At 42.6% G+C, this 17,471-nt stretch overlaps 1 protein-coding gene across 5 annotated transcripts in view; it reads left to right on the top strand.

Annotated features, from left to right (window-relative positions):
- The window catches only part of anks1b (ankyrin repeat and sterile alpha motif domain containing 1B), a 355,428-nt gene extending 339,962 nt beyond the window's left edge, over positions 1 to 15,466 (top strand). Inside the window, exons 24-28 of one of the 5 annotated variants that reach the window (XM_050036188.1) lie at positions 1,742 to 1,825; positions 5,965 to 6,102; positions 6,213 to 6,380; positions 12,895 to 12,986; positions 14,154 to 15,466. In XM_050036188.1, coding sequence (XP_049892145.1) covers positions 1,742 to 1,825; positions 5,965 to 6,102; positions 6,213 to 6,380; positions 12,895 to 12,986; positions 14,154 to 14,202 — 531 coding nt within the window. In that variant the 3' untranslated portion in view covers positions 14,203 to 15,466. Of the gene's footprint in view, positions 1 to 1,738; positions 1,826 to 5,964; positions 6,103 to 6,212; positions 6,381 to 10,757; positions 11,134 to 12,894; positions 12,987 to 14,153 lie in introns of those variants that run through there. The other 4 variants (XM_050036186.1, XM_050036185.1, XM_050036184.1 and 1 more) reach the window with 4 other exon arrangements.
- Positions 15,467 to 17,471: the final 2,005 nt, after the last annotated feature.

Raw genomic sequence — 17,471 nt, 5'->3', positions numbered from 1 at the left:
CTGCTAGTCTGAAAGAAGCTTGAAAAATAAGACCCAAGTTACATAAACTTAAGCATGAATGCACGTGGCTTTATTATGTAAATGTTTTCTCAAAAAAAAAAAAAACCTTCCTGGACCTTTAAATCTGGAACAGTCTCATCGTCTGAGTGCCCTCGCACTCACTCTAGAACTTAAACTTAAAATATCATGACGGTGGATTAAGTGTATTGAGGGATTTATTTTTAATATCCTCGCCTGGGTGGCTTGATCACCCGTGACCCTCCTTTCACCTCCAATCACCATATCTCTTCCTCTCTCTGTCTTCCTCTCCTGTATCTCTCCCTCCTGTTACCCATGTCTTTTCTCCCTGCTCCCTCACTGTCTGTATTTCACTGTAACACTGACTCCCTCTCTCCTCCGGCCTTCAGTTCATATCTCCATCTCATCCCGAGCTGCTGCAGTGTGAAGATAAATTTTAATATTCATGAGCAAAGCTTTCTGTTCCTCTCCTCTCCTCTCCTCTTTCCCTCTGTCTCTATATTTGTGTTGCCACATCACAGGCCATCTTTCCTCCTTCTACTTCCTCAGTGTGACACACCTGCGCTGCAAACCAAGGTTGTAATCAAGTGTAATGAGACGCGCATCATATCGTTCTGGCTTTTATTACCGTACCTTCCTTCTTTACCCACTCGCCCATGTTCCCATCATCCCCCCCTTTCATCTGTCCCTCCATCTTTCCGCTGCGGAGGTAGATGTGGATGTTGAAATACCAACTTCACAGCCTCTAGCTGGGTATCTGCCAGCGATCTGCCAGGCAGCGCTGCCTTTGTCAGCTTTTCAGCACTACCTGATCCTGACAAGGCCGAACCGCAGCAGCAACACACTGCGAGCAGGGAGGAAAGGAACGGAACAAAGAAAAGGCGCAGATACGGAAAGGATAGCAGCGAGGAGATGCGGCGAGGGGGAGAAATGAAGGACGTAGTGTGATAGAAATATGGATACTGAGAGGAGAAGATGACAAGCGATTAAAGACGAGCAGTGATACTGAGAAAGCAGCAAAGGGACACGTCTCACGTCGATTTCTTTGAATTTATAAAATGTTTTGGCAGGTAGAATGACAGCTTGGAGGGTGATGCCGACATCGCTGTAAATCACATGATGCTCCACACACCTCACTGCATAATGAGTTTAAATATAGGTAATTGAGACATCTGAAAGTGCCGATATGTAATTAAAAAGAATGAGGAGAGACGTACAGCAGGAGCACGATGTGGCGTCAAAGCTATTAGACTTATTGGATTTGCAGCGTTATCGTCGATTGGGTTTAGAAATGTAATTCAGAAGCAGTTGTGTTTTTATGAGGCGTCTGACAACCTTTGACCTTTGGAGAGGATGTGAATTAACCTTGGTAATAAAGGACGAAGTCATCATAGATTGATTGGCTCATCTACCTCGTGCTTTCTTAATTTATTCAAGTTCTGTTTAAATTTTCATTGTTTTTCTCCCATGCTTGTAGGCCTGAGGACAGGGATTAAGTCTTGCATAAAACTAAAAGGTTATTAGATTCAGTGGAGATCTCTGCCAACCAAAATTCATTAATCTGGAACTAATTATAATTTTCGACTGTGTGTGGAGTGTTAAAAGTTCAATACTGCAACTAATTCCTGCTCACTTTGTTGGTTATTACATATGTAGTGCCTCAAATGTCACCTCTCCACTTTTTCTGTCCCTCCCTTTTGTTTTTTTTGTACACTCCAAGAAGTCGACAGAACAGATGAAGAAGGTGCCGACTATCGTGCTCTCCGTGTCCTACAAAGGAGTCAAGTTCATCGACGCCACAAATAAGGTAACCCTCCCAGGCTCACTTCCTGTGACGCCTAAATAACACATGAAAGGTCAGGCTTGTGAACGCGAGCGTTAATGACACATAGAGGTGTCACGGGCAGCACAGCAGAGCTGATGTCTGCTTCTGCTGCAGTCCGACTGATTTACAACTATATGGTGTAAAAATCAATAAGGTGTAAACGAGGGCAAAACAAACACAGGCAATAATCAGTACGGAATAGATTAACTAAGTGCTAAGAAAAATCAATTACTAACTACTTAGTTAATTAAATCCTGAAAACTTTTTCTTTCTTTCTTTTTTAAAAAAAAAAAGCCTTTGAGGTTTTAATGTTATGAAAAAGTAATTTTACACAGTTCATCATCACCTCCTTTACATCCAGACTGATATTTGAGTGGAGATTGGGTTAACATGTCTAACTAAACCCCTTTTCATGGGACTAGTTTTTCCTGGGGATCTCTGGTATTTTATAGTAATTGTGGAGGTCGTCTGTGATCTTTATCCTGTGCAAATCTCCCATGTTTGTAATTTATTCAAGGAGAAATTCCACCCCAAGTTACCTATCATATTTCTCCAGACAATGAGGTCGTATGATTAGTCCCGTGCAATTTGGCAAATCGGCCTCTGTGGTTTGGGGGTCGTATTTAGTTTTTTCGTTTTCTCTGCACTTCGTTTCTGCCTCCTTTCCAGTCGAGAATAACAGAGGCTGTGTTGGCAATTACACATGAAAGTTTCGACTGCATTTTAGGTGCAGGAGGCTCATCATGTGACATAGCATGGAGACCCGTTCTCAGAAAAAAGCAAGCACACAAAAAGGAGTGAAATCTCAAAATTTGATGAGATAGATAACGTGACAATATGTGGCAGAATTGGCTTCGTTTGTTTAACCCACATTTTTAAATGTACATCGAGTTAAACACAGACTTCGCTTATTGTGTGCCAATGTGCCACACTGAACACAGATGTGGGGAGGTCGTTTTTAAATCACATGAGATCCTCAGGTAATATGAGTCATGTGTGAATAGAGCTTAAGAAAGACAGAAAAAATGAGTTTTGTATGTGTCAGGGTTCATACAGACATTACAAAAGAAAATTCAAGGATTTTCAAGCGTATTCCAAATGCCTGCTACGTTTTTTCATTTTCAAGGACCTTGTTCATAGCAATTAATTTTCAAAAACAATTTTTTATTGAGAATAAATAAATGATGCAAGCAGTGTTTGTTTTCAGTGAAGGAGTACTGCCATACTCTGTTTAGGCCGAGCTGTATTCAATGTGGAGAGCATGATGATGAGCTGACATACGCAACGGGCGATGTCCCAACTGACACCGTAGTTTGTTTTCACTTCACCTCACTCTTAGAAATCTGGCAAAACCAATAAGCCTATGTTGGCGTGACTTTACTATTGAGCCGCCTTTTTGCCATGATTATTTTTCCTCTCTTCAGAGATGTGCCAGTGTAATAGCTCTGCTGATAACTGCAAGAGAAACTTAAGTACCAGCTGGCACTGCACTACTTTAATTTGAATTTCAGGGACTTTTTAAGCATTTAGTTAAAAAAGGGGGGGCTTTTCAAGATATTCAAGCACCTTGTGAGAAACCTATCATGTAATAAGTCTGGGTTTCTTCCTCTGTGCTAATATTATGCCAAAGCAGTTGAGAGCATTTCAGACCCGGCTAATAATTTCACACTAAGGAGTCAATTATTCCTGTCAGGTCCTGATTCCTGTGCGTGCATGTAAGACAATAGGATCTAATCCACCTCAGGTGGGTAATAAAGGTGGCACAGTGAGAAACAATTTGAAGATAATTATAAGCTTGCAAAAAGGTATTTATTTAAGCCTCTGTTATGCACAAAAGTACACACACAGCAGAAGATGAGCGTAATTTGCAGACAGTCGATATGAGCAGCACTGCTCAGCACAGAGTCGAGTAAATCGGCCACAATACATAAAAAATATACACAGACAGATTTAGGAATTAGAGTCAGCCAACAATGATGACACTGCGGCTGCTGGTGACACGTATCAGAGGGTATATTTATTGTGTTTTTAATTTAAGTATGTGCTGTGTCTGTCTTTGCCAAAACACTTTGAAGGGAAAGGTCAGATTTTTGGAAGTGGGGTATTAAGAGGTCCTTATGCACAGTCAGTGTCGAAGCAATACCAGTTTCAATGGGCACTATATTTAGAATATTTTCACTGCTGTCAGACAGCCCTTTCAGAGAGGACACTGAAGCTGTTATATCGCTCTCCTCAAAGCCACCAGACTCCTTTGACAAAAACAAACAAACAGTAATTCTAGCTAGCAGAACATGGGAACTGCTGGTCTACACCTACTTCGTTTGGTTAGTTTGTTTGTGTTAATGTGCGACTTCAGTGTTTTTGAAGGGTTAACTTGGATCCAATGAAGTCACACAATAACAAAGAAACTGATTAATCGAAACAGCAGTAGTCCAGCAGCTCCTGTGCTCTGCAAACTAAAATGACTGTTTTTGTCAATGGAGTCTGGTGGCAGTGAAGGGAGCATACATGGATATAACAGCTTCAGTTCGACAGGAAGGGCTGTCTGACGGCAGGGTAAAACGGTGAAAATATTCTAAATACAGCGTATACTCTATTGTGGCTAAAATACTTTCTGCTGCTGCCACCGTTCACAGCAGTACGTTCATTAGCTTCTGTAGCGGTACTCCTGCCTGCTTCTCCAAACTGGGGACATGCCAACCGCCATCTACTCTAGGTAATACGCTGACTATGGATAAGTACCTCATACGACCCCACTTCAAATAATCCAAACTATTCCTTTGATTAATTAGTTCAGTTAGTCAGAGATGATACCAAGGTTGCGGCAGTGAGGGGAGGGGGACAGAGTGGAGTTGTCGATGGTGAGGTGGAAGTCTTTGGCTGTTTGGGTGAGGGAATTTGGACCAATTAGGATCATGTCTGATTTATCACAGTTGAGTTTAAGAAAGTTTGCTTGCATCCAGGATTTAATTTCAGAGAGACCATGACGACGGATGATTTGACCAAGGGGGAGGAGGTAGAGGATGAAGAGGAGAGGACCAAGCACTGAACCCTGGGGGACGCCTTGGGACAGGGGGGCAGTTGAGGAGGAGCAGTTGTTGATGAAGATGAATTGTTTTCTGTCAGTGAGATAGGAATGTAGCCAGGTGAGGACACTGTCAGTGATGTTGAGGAGGGATTGCAGGCGGGAGAGTAGGATGGAGTGGTTGATGGTGTCAAAGGCGGCAGTGAGATCAAGGAGGATGAGGATGGAGAGTAGGCCGGAGTCTGAGGAAAGGAGGAGGTCGTTTGTGACTTTGAGGAGGGCAGTTTCGGTGCTGTGTTGTGTGCGGAATCCAGATATGAGATTAAACGTGCTGGTATTGCCTCTGACATAACCATCAGGCAATCATAACTCACTTTGCATTGTCACTTAGCCTGCTCAAAGACATGCCTCACAATGTTCCTGATATTTAGCAGCTGACCAGTTTGCAAAGTCCTCAGATCCTACTGTAACTTGTAATTGGGTCGAATAGAGAATTACACAGATGAAGAAATATTGATGAAGGTAATAAATAAATTAAAGGGATAAGGCACTCTAAAAAGGAAAATCAAAAAGGTACATTGGCGTTGCCTGGATTCAACTCTCTGGGATATTTTGTGAAAGTAGTAAATCTTTCCTGTTCTCTCTCTGTCCTTATCTTATCTGCAGAAACTTGTGTGGTTCTCCCTTGCCGTACAGAATCAGTCAATATATTGATATCTTTTTATAGAATCAACCATTCAGTATGACCAGAAAAAGGTTCACCAGTGTTATCCCTCTCTAAACCATTTCTTTTGGTGCCTTGATGTTCCATAATTCACAGCACTGGGACTTCAATTAACACAACACAAAGACGAGAGTGTTCTCCAGTGACATTACCAGAGGACAAATTCCAACTCAGTGACTCCAGAAAACTCGCAAACCCAAATTGTGCTGCAGTGATTATGGTTTTTGGATGTGTGAAATGAGATGAATAATAAATCAGATTTGTTTTTCCATGAAGTGGCTCACTGGAGATAATCAACAGTCTCTCTCTGCACCTCTTTATCTCTCTGCTTTATCTTTATCTTATGTTTCTCTCCCTTTTCTCGCTCTGCAGAACATCATAGCAGAACATGAGATTCGTAACATCTCGTGTGCGGCTCAGGATCCAGAGGATCTGTCTACATTTGCCTACATCACCAAAGACCTCAAGTCCAGTCACCACTACTGCCACGTCTTCACTGCTTTTGATGTGGTCAGTACTGACATAGTGTCTGTGTGTTTAAAACCCAATATCACATAATAATTATAGTGCCTCTAACATCACTCTGTATCCTGACGCCTTTGCCTTTATGCTCCTGTCAGAACCTGGCGTACGAGATCATTCTGACACTCGGCCAGGCCTTCGAGGTGGCCTACCAGCTGGCCCTGCAGGCCAGGAAGAGCGGCCACGGATCGTCCACACTGCCTGAGAGCTTTGACAGCAAGCCCAGCAAACCTGTCCCCAAACCTCGAGTCAACATCCGCAAAACGGTAAGCAGCGCTGCCACACAGCCGCACTTCTGTTTGAAAATCCATCCTAAACATAAATTCACATCAGCAACATTTTGATGATGTAGATTCGGACGATTTTAAAGCAAAGAGCTGACCCTTGCATTTTTTTCATCTTTATGATCCTCTACATCTTATAGCTGTTTGATAATAAATGTAAAGTTCTAGATGCTCTTTCCAAAATTACTCTACAGTACTGGATTGTTTATAAAGAACTTGTGTTTAAGATGGATTTTCACTTCTGATAACACCTTTCAACTCTGCTTCTTAACAACTCTAACCAGCATCTCATCAACTCTGTCCCATTTACACTGGAATCTGTCCATAACGTCCATCCCTCTGCTCTGATTCGTTCCGGTCTCTCATCCTCGCTCAAATATGTTGTTTTCAACTCTCAGTATGGTTTACTGGGATTATCCTGGGATGTGTTTTGTGTGTGTGCGTGTGTGTGTGATAATCTTGGCCCAGCGGACACTGTGGCAGAGGTGTAGGTGGATATTTGATCTGTTAAGCGTCCGTTCAGTCTTCCTGTCCCTGCAGTCTCTTACACACTGGGCTGATTGATGAGGCCTGTTTGCATAGGGCTCTGGGGAGGCTTGCTTGCTTGGCTCTTCTTACTCTGTGTGTGTGAGTGTGTGTGTGCACAAAGATAAAGAATCCTCATGTGGAGACTCCGCCATACTGCAGCCTTGCATGGAGAATGAATTTATTGACATTTTAGTCCATCAGATCCTCATCAGAAATGCTGTAGAGTGCAGGGGTCTCTGATGGAGTACGTGTCTGAGCAACACTCAGACTGCAGTGGGCGCAGAGAATCTAAAATCCAACCTGCTTTTGTTTTTAGTGTTTCAGTGTGTTTGATGGTCCTGTAAAGCTGACGTGCACACATCACTGTTCAGATTGTTTCATTAAATCCAGGGTGATTAGAGTGTGAAGTCATTAAACTACATGTTAGCATTAATAGCATTTTAGGGAAGATTATCAAAAAAAACCCATTCCCAGTGATATATCAGGCCACAGTAAGCTTTAAAATTTGATAATGGCACATCCCAAGCCCTTTTTAAGGCCTGGCACTTCATATGGTGCTCCATAATTCATACACACAGCCTTCCTTAAGCAAACCTTAAAAGAAAAATCTCACATCTTAAGTGAAATTTTGTCCTCAAGGAGACCAATGGTAATATCCAATATATTCCATATATATATATATTAATGAGATTATGAGTCTCACCAAAGATTTGATGGCAGTATTCAATACTTTAGAGTTTTCCTCTTGAGTATGTTCCTCACCATAGTGTATTTTTGAGCTCTAATAAACATGTTCAATACATTTCTTTCCTCAAACATTTTTAAATTGGGCATTTCTAAGTTTCGGTTGATTTTGCTTTTGATAGCCCGACACACATTAACTGGTAGGTAGCTAACTAACTAACTCACTCAGGAAACAAACACAAAATGACGTGAAAATACAAGAGGCCTTTCATTTTAGTTCGCCACTGCATTGTCTTGGTGAGCTTCAGCTTGCATTTTAAAGCACTATCCAGCCACTCTGCACTAGGCACCATCCTGGTCGGGTGGGAGCTAGCTAGCGGTACCGCTCACTCAGAGATTACCACCTGTAACATTGTCATGGTGGTGAGATGACATTGCCAAAGGAATAGATGGCCACTCTCCAGTTTGCCCCTGGGTAACCCCAGTGAGTAAGCAGGTTCATTTTGAGCATTGGTAACCAAGTTAGCATCATTAGCCATGCTAACACTGCTAACTGCAACAACATAATTAAAAATGCCACTTACTCACTGGGGTGACCAGGGGGGAGACTGGAGGGTGGGCATAGCAGTAATCACCAAATAAATGGTGCTGCTAGTTCACACCAGAGTCGAGACATACTACAATTCATATCCCATCCATTTTTATTTTACACGCTGGTATCGGATCGGTACTCGGTATCGGCAGATAGCTAAGGTCCAGGGATCGGAATCAGTATCGAGAAGGAAAAAGTGGTATCGGTACATCTCTACCTTGTTGTGCTGAAGTTTGTTTTACCAGTCAGTCATGTAATAACTTGTGAATTTAATGTGTAACGTTATGCATTACGTAATCATGGCACAAATCAGAGCTAGTAGCGACCCAGGTTGCTAACATTAGCTAGCATTATTAACCCTATTCAGTACAGTAACTGCTGAACACTAAAGAAGATCAACTGCTCATTTACTTTTATCGTCTCGGGGACTAACGACTACAAATTAAACTGGCAGTTTATTACCTGGCAAAGAAAAACTGGTAAACTTCAACATGTCATAAGTTCAACAAGTTGCTCTCTCTTCTCTCGTCCGTTTTGGTATCGTTCGCATGTAGTCTGTCCTTTACATTGGTGCAATGCATGATGGGATATATTGCTTGGTGAGTGACCCTCAGTTTTTCGCTACTTTTCACGGTGCATAGTTGGATTCTTTGAGTCCACTATATAGGGTATAATAACTCCCACTCTACATTCAGACAGCACTACAAAATGGCAAACTTACTATATAGTGAGTAGGGAGTGATTTCGGACAAAGCCATACAGTTAAACATTTGCATTTTCTTTTGCAGTTTCTCTGAAAATTAGGTTAAAATTTGTGCTACACTTGGAAGGAAACCCAACTACTGCCTTTTTGGCAAAGTGGTAAACTCCCTTGCATTTTACTGCAATCGATTTAATAGTATGAAATCGACATTTCTCCTGGCCCACAATACAAACAAAATGAAGACCCTCCCACTAAAACATTGCTCTATCACATTACCAGGCTCCCTTTAACAGTAGTTTGATACCTGCCCTAGCTTTGTGATATTAGATACTTGTGTCTCACATTCTGTCATGAATTTCTGTGTGTGTGTGTGTGTGTGTGTGTGTGTGTGTGTGTGTGTGTGTGTGTGTGCAAATGTGTGTGGCCTTTCTTCATGCCTCCTCCAACCACAGCGTCACAAAGTCTATCTGTAAACCTGTCAACCTCCCATTAACCCCAGACAGAGCTTTAAAATAGTCATGCTAACACACTTTCCTCATCTACCGACACGGATCAGCTGGCACAGCAGCACATGTGTCTGAAGGGCTCGGTGCAGAGTTACAGCGGCTGCTATATCAGTGAGCTAATACACCAAAATTAAGTCCATTTACGTACTGTGAGACATGGATGGAGGAGATGGTGATGGAGGGCAGTCGGTGGCTTCAGAGGAATGTTCTGTCTAAAGTTAGGGCGAGATGGGAGACGATGAGGGAAGACAGAGAAGGAGAAAAGATGCAGTATTTGTGTGTTTGCACTCCTCCTATGTGTGTGGTGGTCCTGTGCCTACAGAGATGATGGACGATGGCATGTGTACACACGATCTGCTGACTCTGTAAGCCGTTACATTAACCATTAATTGCCTTTTTCCTCTCTGTGTCCGTGTGTGTGTGTGTGTGTGTGTGTGTGTGTGTGTGTGTTGTAGTTAATGGCTTGTGGTGTGCAGCAGGGCAAAGATACTGCAGGATTCACTTAATATTCCTGCCACCTGCCAGCCATAATCTCCATCCTGCAGCACCTCTCAAGCCCCTGTGCTCTAAAATACTGTTGCTTTGTTGTTCTGCCCACAAGTATCTGTTTCTCCACACCCTCCCATTTTCATTTTTGTGTGTGTTACGTGAGCATATCTGCTCCTAAATCTCCCTCAGCATCCACTTAAGTCGCCCTTATGAGTGTGACCGTGTCCGATATGACTATTGTCTTTGATCAGCGTCGGCATGTTGCTGTAATCTGAGTGTAGCCTCAAAACGGGATTGAAATACATGACTCTAACCTTGTATGATTGAGTCTTACAATCTTATGTTTCTGTGAAGGAGTGAAAAAGCCTCCCAGTGGAGTGAAAATAGCTTGTTTTCAAGCGGCTGGTTCATTTTCTTGGTCTTGAATTTACACTTCCTTTAAAGAAACTCAACAGCAGCTGCAAAGCAACACAAGCTATGTCACCTCATTGGGAGAATTTTTCATGAAACATACATGAAGATGCTGTTGCAGAGTGATGTTTGTACAGTTGCCGTGTCATATTCGTCTTGCTGGGAGTGTCCTCTTGCAGGAGTTGCTATATAAATGTGGCGTAACATGGTCTACTCTTGCTTTAGTTTTGCTGTATTGCAGTAATGCTGCTGTCCCACGCTGTTGCCAGGGCGATGACTTTGCTGCCATGTTGTTGCCATGGTTTTGCTTTGGTTTTGGAGTGTTGTTGCCTCTCCCTGTTGCCATGCAGCTGCTGTGTGGTTTTTGCCTCGCTGCTTTGCTGTTTTCGGTATTGGTGTCGCCGAGCGGGCCGACTTTGACCTGTGTATGACCTCTGCCCCTGTAGGTCATCATGCCCCCCGTCAGCCGCTGGTCACTGGGCCACATTTACACCCCTCACCGGCCTCCTCTCCACCCTCCTCTTCCTCCCCCTCGACTCTTCCATCTTCCTCACAAAGCTCAGTCACAGGTCCTCCACGCTTTTCCTTCTCTTATCCTTTATTTCCACATGATTTTCTTTTAGTCAAGGAGAAAGCGCCGTCTGTAAGTGCTTCCATTTTATTCTGTCGCTTTTATTCAACTCACTCTGCATCCTTGTGTGGTCTGTTTGCAGCGAGTGTTTGTGTCTCATTCCTCAGTTACTACCTCTATCTCCATATCAACAGTTAGTAGCGTTAAAATAAAAAACAGATGTGACACTTCAGCCAGTCTTGCAAAGCCAACCAATCTCATTTCTTTACAGCTAATATAGAGCTGAACGCAGACATCCACTTCAATGCCTCAGTCAGTTTTTATGTGCCCCACTGCATCAATTCAACCCCTGTATGGGGATACACTGCCTCCTTAAACATGCACGTTTGAGATGCGAAATGTGTAAATAAGAAGTGTTTAAAGCAATAAGCACCACTTTAAAATTAGCTAAATGTTTATTAAAACACTCACTCCATTAAAACCTCCATTGAATGCCTGCAATGAGCTTTTACACTTGGAGTGTTCTTCCCTCTGATTCCTCGCTCATCCACATCTTCATCTCGCACACAGGGCACTTGAATTTTTTTAAAGGGTCATCAAAAGAAGACTGCAGTAGCAGAGCGTACACAGTGTGCCAAGAAATGTGCTAAGTGCAATCGACTCCCATTGCAACACGCCGTGTTTTGCATCGGCTCGGAGGTTGCTATCCTTTGAAGGTTTGCAGAGCAGAATCACACACACTGTGATGATGTCCCTGCAGCATTACTTCAAGTTCCTCATGTTCCGACCAGAGAAAGGATGCTGATATAAAAGTTATTTTGAAGGCAGGCACAGTCCATTCAGGGGCCTCATGTGTGGCTGATGAATTTGAGACTAATCCTGGTGATGCTCGGAACGAGTTCTTCACTGAGCATGATGGTGTTGTGCTGCTGTGAGATCGAAAGTGTGTTTGTTCCTTAATCCTGTAACCCCTTAACAAGATTATAAGGCCTTGCTGTGGTTGTCCGAGTGTGTGTGTGTATGTGTGTGAGGGAGAGGGTAGAGAACTGGATTAATATTATAGTTAGTTTGCGTATTGTTGCTGTAGCAGTGTGTTGAGACAAGATAAGAGAGGCATGGCTCTGTTAGTGGACCGCAGAACTCTGAGATTAACCTCCAGACGTAGATCTTTAAAGCACATTTATAGAATATTAATATTATATTTAGATGTATTCAATAAATTTGTTCACATCCGTAATTACAATTGGACAGTGTGCAAGGACAAATTTAGTCTTGTACTGTCAGAACTGCAGCTCTCCCAGTCGAGCCCCCCCCCCAATCACCTGAAAATAAACCAATAGATTGGAGGAAAAACACCCTCAGCAACAGAAGCCAGCCGCTTGATTGGTTGCCGCGGGGTTATTTTTGAAAGCAATGTAGATTGTTTGGTTTGTTTCTCAGCGCTGAAGCCACAATAGCTTCACAGTGGCAGCAACAGAGTCCACAGCTCTTTGATAAGCAACACCACGAGGATGTACAGGAAGTGCACTGCTGCAAATACAGCACACAGTGATCGCAATCGTTCAGGATCTTGCATTTAGAAATTTAAGAGATATTGTGTGTTTTTTAAATGCCAAAGTGAGTTTCTGTCCATTATCTCCGTTCTGCCTCCTCATCTGTAATCTGTGTCTTATCTCCCTCTCACATTTGAGTTATTATTTTTCATTACATTACTCCGTGAGCGGCACATCCATCACACTCCTACCGTCTCACTCTGTTTTCACTGACTTCATTAGCATGAAACTGTATCAGAGAGTTACCCTACGGTGTGCAAAATGTCGATTTACAACAGAAGCAGCCGTTTACATTCAAACTGTGTCATGATGAATTGTTTACATCCTAAAGAAGTACAACATCAGTGTAATCATGTGTAGCATTGTCAAAACTGAGAATACGCAGAGCATCGGAACTAATCTGGCTCTTCTGTTGTCTTCTCTCTGCTTCCTTTCCTTTTCCGTCTCTGTCTGTGTCAGATGGAGCAGCCGTCCATGGACCAGAAGGGCCACGCCAACGTGCCATGGATTGTGGAGCCGGGTCAGGAGGCCAAGAGAGGAGTCAACACCAAGTACGAGACCACTATTTTCTAACATACACCCGCCTTGTCCACTCCTGTGTGTGTGTGCCTTTCAGAGGTTGCCCTGTACTGGGGCCCCGCCCCGGAGTTGGGCACGAGCGACGCACGCCGCCGCGTCACCTCACCGGCTGAAAAATAAAAAACAAAACATCCCGCCCCGCCCCCGTTAGCCGAGCCTGTCCACTGCATGATGACGTTTGGCGCTGCGCTGTCTCTCTTCTTTCTCCCTTGTCTCTTCTTCTCTCTTTTGTCTCTGCCCCATCCTCCTGCCTGCAGGGCTGGCGCATGACCTTTGAACCCAGGGCTGTGGTGCACTTCTCTGTCTCCACCTGTAGGGGGAATGGTCAGCTCCGTTTTTCCACTTCCTGTTTGTCGGTCAGTCAGCGGTCAACCTGTCGGTTGTTCTGCTTCCAGCTTCTTGTTGTTTTTTTTCTCCTTCCTGTTGATAGGTGCAACCGTTTGGCTTCGTCTCTCTTCTCCTTTTTTCCTCCTCTGACCGCCTCCATCCCTCGCTTTTCTCTACATTTCAGCCCCTCTGTCCAACTGCCCCTGACAACTTGAATGAGATTTGTAACCATAATACTGCTAAGAGCTGTGACAGTGTTTTAGCTGTCTGTTGAGCCCAGTGTGGGAGCTGACAATGACGAGGGCTGTTGTCGAAACGTGACAACCGGAGGAGAGTTCAGACTTTTTAGACATTTTTTAATCAAAGAGGAGCGCTGATTTACAGGAGAGGTGATGTAGCACAGTCTAACTTTGACTCAAACTGGTTCATCCAGCAGGCTACTAGAATGTATTTCAACTTTTTGATTCTTTATATCAGATTATTTTTTGAAAGTATTAACAAACTTGTGAATTTCTTTAGAAACTTGACCTGTGACACAGGAAGAAGTAGATTTTTGTTTTTCTTTTTTGCTTTTCTAGCACCTTTTTTCAGCACTTGTGTGTGTATATGTTCAGAATTATTTTAACCAAATGGATTTTTTTCCCTGGCCATAAACCTTATTTTATTTGGGGGAAAACAAATCTTGTATGTAAAAGGTTTAGCATGTGGCTTGTGAGACGCATGGTGGCCATTTTGGATTTGCTGAGCAGGGGGGCCGGTGGAGAGGCGGGGTGTGAGGGCTCTCTCGATAAGTGATGTCATCTCATTTGCAGGGCAATGCCGGACGCTCATGTCTATTACTGTGGAATGCAAAGAATGTAGCCAGCCCTAAACACGGACCTTGTCACACATACAATGCAAAATGGACTACAAAAGGACTACAAACATGGATGCTACTCCACAGTGTTTAAGGTTGACTACCAAATTTTGACACCATTCATCCACATGATGCTTGACACAGTAAACATACGACAGACACTTATACACACTAACAGGACTGCATCTTGACAGACGACGGTCTGCTCTGAATGTACACTTATTTGAAAGCAGCCTCAACTTTCTGCAACTACAGCAGGATCGGTTTTTATGCGCCCAACTGGGAGGCATGACGTGAACTTTTTGGGCAGTCACAGCATCTCCATGGAGACTGTGAGTATGGTTACAGGGCATCTGTTGGTAACAGACAATGGGCTCGCTAAAGGCACCACTGGGCATGTGTCAGTGTTGGAATGGGCATGGGTTTGAGGACGTCTGGCTGGCTCTTTCGGTCTTTTTATTTTCTTTTAAGTCAGAAAATAATACAGAGATATATGCACAAGCGTGTAAATGTGATTGGACTAGCTGCAAAGCACTGGAGATGCAACAGGTGTGTCCCACAACGGACGATGTACCTATGTGAACAAAACAGCATCTGGCGTTTAAAAAAAAAAAAAAAAGTATTCTATTCGTATTGCCCGACATTTTAATGTTTATTATGAGAGTATTATATTACCATGATGATTATAATTATTCTTGTGCAATTCTTGTCTACTGTTGTCTTAATGTTACATTATTTTTCTATGATATGATGAGATGAAAACCTTGGGCTTGAGAATGATGGCCATCCTTTAAAAAAATCTGAAACTATATGATCATACTTGTACACAGAGTGAATGTTGCAGGTGGCTAGCTAACTCTTGTCAGGTCAACCCTCCGTCATTTCTCATGGGGCTCTACTCTTATCTAGCAGATGTACTATTTTAAACGCAGTATTACTGTATTATTTGGATGAGACATTATCCAATTATAAAATGTACATAGATATTTTGCCAACTCATTGTTCATACATGTAATGTAAAAGAGAAAAGAATAAAGGACTCACAGTACGTGGCACTGGAAACAAGGTACCAAAATAAAGGTTGGAAATGAAAAGTGGTAGATTGTAGAGATTGTATTTCGAGTGAAAACTGAAATGGGTTATATGGTGACATCACTGCTGACCAACTTATGTACATAGGCTTGGGCTTCCAGCACACTGATTTTTGTAATTTTGGCCATTATTTATATCCTTGTAAAGCACATGGAATAAAATATGACTTGTAAAACCATTATTGGATCATGTTGTCATAAGTTATTTCTCTTGTCCCACTACATAAAATGTCTTTTACACTACAATATGACTGCCATCTTACAGTTTATTGCTACTTGTTTTTGTAGGTTTGGTTATGATGAAATTGTAATTGCAGAAATCTTGGAACACGACGACTTCGGTACAAATGGGGCAAAACTTAAACAATCATACAGGCTGTCAACAAGCCAAAATGTTCTCATCTTTTATTCAGCATAAAATCTTAGTGAAACTTGGGGTGCTTTCACACCTGACCTGTTTGGTTAGGTTCAATCGTACTCAAGTCTGTTTGCCCTCTAAGTGCAGTTCGTTTGGGCAGTTATGAACACAACAATCACCCTCAGGTGTGCACCAAAACAAGCAGACTGGTCCAGTTACAAATGAACTCTGGTGCGGTTTGTTTGTGGTGAGAACGTGTTCAGACCTGGATCTGAACCAACTGCAGTCACATGACACATTGTTTGGGTTAAACATGCGCATGTTACAGTCCTGGAGGATTATTAATGTGCACCTCCTCCTGTACTGCCTTAATATGCACATTCAGCACATCCAATGCATCAAAACATTGTTTTCTAGTTGGATTTTTCCCACATGGAAATTCTGTCCAGTCAAGAGCAGCTTTCTCACACAAGGTATTTGATCTGGTCCGCTTGTAAATGCTGCCAAGAGAACACAAACCAACTCTAGGCAATTATACAATTTAATAACCTGATTCAGACCAAAGCAAGACAACTCTAGGTCTGAAAGCACCCTGAGCGTGCTATCACCTGTAGTTTGGTTCATCTGGTCTGGACGTTGGGTAAAAATGATTCTGTGTTCCTGGTGCAACATGAAGTTACAGGTAAGACAGGTAAGTCATTATTTGGACAGTTTTGACGACTGTCATCCTGCATTATCCGAACCCACATGGGGAAATCAAATTCTGATGACAGACAAAAGTTTAGGCACTTCCATGCTTCCGATGATAATATTTATGTTCTTTGGTGTCACTGACAATATTGGTATTATTAGACTGCAAACTGACTGGATGTTAGGGGTAGAGACATGATGAGAGGCATCCTGTACTGTAATGATTTGGGGCTTATTATTTTGGAATCCGTGTCACACTTTTCAGTGGACTCAATGACCTTATAAAGTACACTGAGTCGAACCGTTTTTGACCTATTTATCAGGGAAAATGTGCCCTGTATGTTACCATGGTAATAGATATAGGGCTAAAAATCAATTAGAAGATTACAGATAGACCTCACGATCAGCTGATGGATTTATTAATAGTTTAGGATTTTTTTTTTTTTTTTTTTTGGTCAAATCATAAAATCGTGTGGTTGGTTTACTTTTTACACTGCAAGCAAACCGCACCAGAGTCTGACTGGAAGCAGGCTGAGACCAATCTTTTCAGGCGGTTGATTGACAGTTTTCACACCAGCCTAAGCTAAGTGGAGTATCCAATGAAATGCCTAAGTGTTTGATTCAAATGGACCAAACAGCTCAGGTATTAAAGCTTACAACTTATATCTCTTCAAAAACACCTATGTTGTCTGCTCACAATGTACACATTTAAACCATGCCACTGTTATTAATTAATTCTGATGCGTAATAATGCCATGAAAATGGTCAGGCCTCTAGACACTAAAGCTGAGTCTCTGATACTTAAGCCACAACTGAAACCACAATTAATATTCAAGTAGCTTCTCCCTGTCACCTGGTGATCACTTGGAACTCGTAGCTGCTTTGTCCAAAATCAATAAAGGCGATTAGGACTGCCAAAGAACTGCGAAGAAAGTATTTACGGTGATGACCAGATGAATGGTAAATCTCTTCAACACTACAAGGTGAGTCCAGTTTGTGACTTAACACTGCCAGGAATCACAATTTACACAGCTCAGGAGTACATCGACTCTGACAGAGAGGTCTGCGCCAGGTCAACAACTCAATCAACTACCTCCACTGGACTCCAGACAACCCGACTGACACACTGATACAT

Source organism: Epinephelus moara, chromosome 23, assembly GCF_006386435.1.
Source record: "Epinephelus moara isolate mb chromosome 23, YSFRI_EMoa_1.0, whole genome shotgun sequence".
Classification (NCBI taxonomy): domain Eukaryota; kingdom Metazoa; phylum Chordata; class Actinopteri; order Perciformes; family Serranidae; genus Epinephelus; species Epinephelus moara.
This window is presented reverse-complemented; position numbering and strand designations above follow the sequence as displayed.